Here is a 6,112-nt window from a genome sequence, read left to right as displayed (position 1 = left end):
TGAAAATAAATAAATAACAAATATGGAGGAAATAAATTAAATATGAACAAAAACATACACATTTTCACTTTTCTTATTTCTCAAAAAAAGAAAAAAAGACCAATCTTGGTAGTGCTCCGTGCTGGGCTGGCCTCATAGACAGTATATAATGGACCAATAGACCCCGTTGCTCTGGACGGAGACCAGTGAAGGCTATTAGAAGCACTTTTCCGGTGATCTCTTGCTTTACTGCGCAGCCTCCAACTGAGAGAATGTGACGTGAGCAACGTGTCTGAAAGTGTGAAGTCTTCTGGTAGCTGTGCCGAGAGAAATCTCAATCATTCCCAATCTTACAGATACGGAGAGTGTAGGTATATGTAAGGAGATAACATAGACACAGGCTAATTATTGATCACTAACATGCTAGTTAACATTAGTAATTAAACCTAAACAGCTCATGTAAGTCGAAACTGCCTGTGAGCTTCTCCTGTACTATACGGTAATTCCTCTACTGTGTGACAGTAAGTCTCGTGGTTATGACACAATCGTTAGCTTATATTTACAAAAGCGTCTGCTACGGAGCCATAACGTGAGGTACAAGTTAATGGAGCCTTTTATACATTGTCGTGTTTCTTTGGAACTAAACAACGGACAAATAGAGTCTTTAAACGTTCAGATGTAAAGTTATTCGCAGTCAAGTGACGTAAAAAAAAAATGGCGGTCAGCGGAATGCTAACAGGAGGTGATGGCCAGTTAGCAACAAAATGGCGCCATGATGGCTCGAGTTCTGAAGCGAAGCTTACCCCCTTGGCTGGCCTGGGCTGTGTCGCACGTTGACGCTCATTGGCTCGTCTCCTGTCACGTGACCTGGGCCAGCTCAATACACCGCCAGCTACAGGGGTGTCCCGGCACATAGTAATTTAAGTAAGTCATCTAAAACACAGGATCGATGCGCCCCTCCCTAGTACGTAAGAGTTTTTTGCAAAATGTTTTCACTTACAAGGCTGTAGTTACTACTTACTTTTTTTCTCCACGTTTTTGTCGCAGTTTTTGAAGTTTGTCACCTTTTTTTGAGGTTTTTTTAGTTAGTTTTTGACCTTTTTTTGTCTTTCTTCCTTACTTTATTCTATAGTCTTTTTGTTCTTCAAAGTTTTTGTCACTTTTTTCAAAGTTTGTCGTTTTTTTGGAATTTTTTTGTCACTGTTGTCGCCCTAGTCTTGCCTTCCTTCTTTCTACTGTGTTTTTTTTTTTTCGAAGTTTTTATTGCTTTTCTGAAGTTTGTCAATTTTTTCGAAGGTTTTGTTGCTATTTTTGACCTATTCTTGCCTTACTTCCTTCTTTCTATGTTTTTTGTTGCCTTTTTTCTTCATTTAAATGTTTTCCAGGTACAAGGCTGTTGTTTAGTAAATCTATCCCTGACAAAACAATCCTGATTGTACTTTTTCACAACAACTGCTGTGGTCTTTGCCAGTTTGGCTTTGATGTGGTTTATGTGAAGTTTTGTGGTCTAAAATCACACCAAGAAGTTTTATTTCATATACTTTCTATACTTATGTTGTCAAGTTTAAATTCTACTTGAGGGTTAGTTTCAGGTATTCCAAATAACATTTTATTAAACAATTCATAGTGGGGGGTCAGGGTGTCCTCCCCCAGGGAAGTTTTGAGCATCAACGATACACTTTTATGCACCAATTTACGGGGAAATCCCTTTATTTAGCCTCAGTGAAGAAGAAAAACACATATGACAATTCAAAACATATCAAAATTACATTGCAAAGTATGTTGTTACGTGTCATTGGGCATTTTTAAGTGGGTAAATGGAAATTCTGGAGCTTTCTTAGTGGGTATACCGTGTATACCTGCGTATCACGTAGACTAAACCACTGCATTGAAACACTTACTAAATCACCCTGAGTCATGGTTTTTATATATATATGCAACAGGATTACCCTTCTGAAAATAACCATACCTGGAAATATTACCTAAACTGACCTGTGAGAGGCAGCAATGTGCCAGAAAGCCATGAGAAGAAGAAGAGCTTTTATTTTGAAGAAGCGGTACCGGAAACAGTTTTATTGACCGTGGCTACTTGAGCAATGCGGAGTCTGGAGTCCCAGTTCCTTGTTGTAGTAAACCGTTTCTCCGCGTGAGTCCTGCTCTTACCGTCACGTAGCTCATCACATACAACCGGAGCGAGCCACCGGAGCCCGTATGTTTGCATAAACTTGTTCAAATGGACTTTGTGTACATATTCACGGAAAATGTAGGCACATCTCCGTTAGCCGAGAATGCTAACTGGAGCTAGCGTAGCTGCAAATAGACGGAGACAGAATTTGGCCATTTGGTGACAGGAGAGCAAACGGAGTTTTCTGACGGAGTTTGTTCGGAGGAAAAGTTTCTGTCGTTGTGTGAAAATGACTAAAGTCCAAATGCTGAGATCGTTGGTGGAGCAGCGACTAACTGCGGCTGCTGAAGAGATATTTGGGCTGTTTGAAAGGACGATAGCAGAGTACGAGGAGGAACTTTGTCGTTCAAAAGAGAAGAACGAGCGACAACAGAAACTACTGGACGCTGTTTACAACCCTCAGCTTCGGTTACACAGAGCAGGTTTGTTACCTTTTACTTCTATTCTTTTTTTATTCTTTTTTATTTTATTGACAATGTAGTTTACAAAAATCAGGTAAGCAATGATAGCACGTGAACAACAAGTGCAGAAACTTATGAAAATATTAATAAAAAAAAAAAATCTATATATATATATATATATATATATATATATATATATATATATATATATATATATATTTTTTTTTTTTTTTTTTTTTATTATTATTTTCATTTTATGAAAAAAAACACACACACCGTACAGGCCAAAAGTTTGGACACACCTCATTCAATGTGTTTCTTTATTTTCATGACTATTTACATTGTAGATTCTCACTGAAGGCATCAAAACTATGAATGAACACATATGGAATTATGTACTTAACAAAAAAGTGTGAAATAAGTGAAAACATGTCTTATATTTTAGACCCTTTGCTTTTTTTGATAACTCTGCAATCCCTTGGTGTTCTCTCAATGAGCTTCATGAGGTAGTCACCTGAAATGGTTTTACCTTCACAGGTGTGCTTTGTCAGGGTTAATTAGTGGAATTATTTCCTTATTTAATAAAAAAGCAAAGGGTGGCTACTTTGAGGAATCTAAAATATAAGACATGTTTTCAGTTATTTCACACTTTTTTGTTAAGTACATAATTCCATATGTGTTCATTCATAGTTTTGATGCCTTCAGTGAGAATCTACAATGTAAATAGTCATGAAAATAAAAAGGAAACACATTGAATGAAAAGGTGTGTCCAAACTTTTGGCCTGTACTGTACATTGCTTTAAAATTCGTAATAAAATAAATAAAAAGTACAAGAAGACATACATTTACAGTTAGTCAGAGGTTTCAGGGAAAAAATACTCTACAGTTTCCACAATTGTAATACTTTTTTTGTCATCCAACGTCCTAAGTGACTTAAAATTAGGTGAGTTAGAAAATGTCATCTTGTGAATATAGAATTTTGCATACAGAGTAACAAAACCTTTTACTTCTCCTCTCTGCTCACACTCCGGTTATACTGACATCAGACCGATTATGGGTCAGCTTTCAGGGCCTCTGTTTCTCAGTAAGGCCGAGTTCCTCTGAGTGGCACCTGGGGACAGTCTTCTAAAAGGCTTAACGTGGTTTAATGTACTTAAACAATGATCAACGATCACCAAATTTCTCTCCCGTAATGCTCCTCGTAACCACTAAAAACTGTCAAAACATCGAACCCAAAGTCCAGTTATTATGAACGTTATGAGGCTTAATAGGAGAGAGAAATTTGGTGATCATTGAGCGTTGTTTGTAGTACATTAAACCACGTTAAGCCTTTTCCTTACAATACTCTAATGAAGCAGAAAGGCTTAATGTCAGATAACGTCCATAAGAATTGGACTTTGGGTTCGATTTTTTATTTTATTTTTTGGACAGTTTTCAGTCGTTATGAGGAGCAATATGAGAGAGAAATTTGGCGATCGTTGTTTAAGTACATTAAACCACATTAAGCGTTCTGCGAGAAGAAGTGGCAGCAAAAACTGTCCTGTCCTGTTAGTAGTATCCTGAGGAGTGTCCCGGGACAGTCAGACACTGACCTGTGACCCCCCCAGACACTGTCCCGTGACTCCTTGACTGTCATGGGAGTCACAGGACAGTGTCTGACTGTCCCGGGACACTCCTCAGGACACTACTAACAGGACAGGACAGTTTTTGCTGCCACTGCTGCTGGGTTCGGCACCAACGGAGGACATCCCGAGCTGAGCGGTGCCACAGTGGCAATTTATCGGCAAATCTCCTGGAAAACCTCACAGGAGATTAGTGTGTGCGTGGTGCATGACGGGTCAGCTGCCGTCAATCTGAATCATGAGTTTTGTAAAAGCTCTATTACTTCTGCCGAGGAAGTTGCCACAGGGTGTCAAGAGTCACCTTCATCTGCAACATAGATGTCAGAAGTCAGTAGACATTTGATTTGAGGTAGATGCCTAACTAAGTTGTGAACATAATAATTTGGCTAAATGTAAAATTAGGTTTCTTATGAGATGCAAACCCCGGTCTCCTGGGTGTTTGACCCATTCATCCATCATGACCTCCTGCCCTGATGCTCTTTATAATATTCTTCTCCTCAGATGTCCAGCAGCTGTCGGTGGTGAAAGCAGAGGTTCCCCCTGAGCAGCAGGAGTGGAGCTCCAGTCTGGACCAGGAGGACCCAGAGCCCCCCCCACACATTAAAGAGGAACAGGAGGAACTCTGGACCAGTCAGGAGGGAGAGCAGCTTCAAGGGCTGGAGGAGGCTGATATCAAGTTCCTGTTCACTTCTGTCCCTGTGAAGAGTGAAGAAGATGATGAAGAGAAAGCTCAGTCCTCACAGCTTCATGAAAGCCAAACTGAGGAGAACAGAGAGGCAGAGAGAACAGGAGCTGATGGAGAGGACTGTGGAGGACCAGAACCAGCCAGGAACTCAGATCCAGATAGTCCTTTACAACCAGCTACTCATGACAAGACTTCAGACTCCTCTGAATCTCAGACTGATGCCAGTGCAGACTGGGAGGAGACTAGGGAACCTCAGTCAGGTTTAAACTCTCTGCAAAACAATGAAGTAGCTGTAAGTGGTGTGGAATGTAATACTGGAAACACATCAGTTAGCTCCTCTGAATGTGCTGGAAGCTTTGGCAGAAATATCTTTGAATTCAGTCACACTTTGGGTCAACGCATAACAACCCACACAGGGGGGAAATCATTTAGTTGTTCGATTTGCAGTAAAACATTCGCAGACCCTAGAAATCTGAGACGGCACATGTCCGTCCACACCGGCGAGAAACCATTTATTTGTTCAGTTTGCGATAAAGGATTCGCTCAAAAGACACATCTCAGGAAACACCTGGTTGTCCACACAGGTGAGAAAACGTTCAGTTGTTTCTTCTGTGAAAAAAGGTTTCGAGACCGTAGCTCTCTGAAGAGACACCTGATCGTCCACACGGGGGAAAAACAATTTAACTGTTCACTTTGTGATAAAAGATTTGCACTGAAGCAAACTCTGAAACGGCACTTGCTTGTCCACACGGGAGAGAAGTTATAGTTTTGTTATAAAAGATTTGCAGACCCTAGTGGTCTGAAACGACACTTTACGGTCCACTTTGTAGAAATAGTTGCTCAGCCAATTCATTTCTAGCAGAATTGAAGGTCCCATGACATGCTGCTTTTTGGATGCTTTTTATACAGGCCTTAGTGGTCCCCTAATACTGTATCTGAAGTCTCTTTTATATAGACCTTAGTGGTCCCCTAATACTGTATCTGAAGTCACTTTTATATAGACCTTAGTGGTCCCCTAATACTGTATCTGAAGTCACTTTTATATAGACCTTAGTGGTCCCCTAATACTGTATCTGAAGTCTCTTTTATATAGACCTTAGTGGTCCCCTAATACTGTATCTGAAGTCTCTTTTATATAGACCTTAGTGGTACCCTTTTATATACTGTATCTGAAGTCTCTTTTATATAGACCTTATTGGTCCCCTAATATTGTATCTGAAGTCTCTTTTATATAGACCTT

General features: G+C 40.0%; 1 protein-coding gene across 1 annotated transcript; it reads left to right on the top strand.

Moving 5' to 3' along the window:
• Nucleotides 1–2,020: 2,020 nt before the first annotated feature.
• Nucleotides 2,021–5,801, top strand: LOC114559625 (zinc finger and SCAN domain-containing protein 12-like). The gene is made up of 2 exons (XM_028584386.1): nt 2,021–2,586; nt 4,689–5,801. Exons 1-2 carry the CDS (start codon nt 2,394–2,396, stop codon nt 5,636–5,638), a joined length of 1,143 nt encoding a protein of 380 aa, XP_028440187.1. The 5' UTR covers nt 2,021–2,393; the 3' UTR covers nt 5,639–5,801.
• The last annotated feature ends 311 nt before the right edge of the window (nt 5,802–6,112 follow it).

The sequence above is a fragment of the Perca flavescens genome, chromosome 8, assembly GCF_004354835.1.
Source record: "Perca flavescens isolate YP-PL-M2 chromosome 8, PFLA_1.0, whole genome shotgun sequence".
In the NCBI taxonomy this organism is placed as follows: Eukaryota; Metazoa; Chordata; class Actinopteri; order Perciformes; family Percidae; genus Perca; species Perca flavescens.
This window is presented reverse-complemented; position numbering and strand designations above follow the sequence as displayed.

Coding starts and splice junctions, on each gene's coding strand:
- LOC114559625 (XM_028584386.1), top strand. CDS start 2,394: ATGACTAAAGTCCAAATGCTGAGATCGTTGGTGGAGCAGCGACTAACT. Junction 2,587..4,688: donor GCTTCGGTTACACAGAGCAG/GTTTGTTACCTT, acceptor TCTTCTCCTCAG/ATGTCCAGCAGCTGTCGGTG.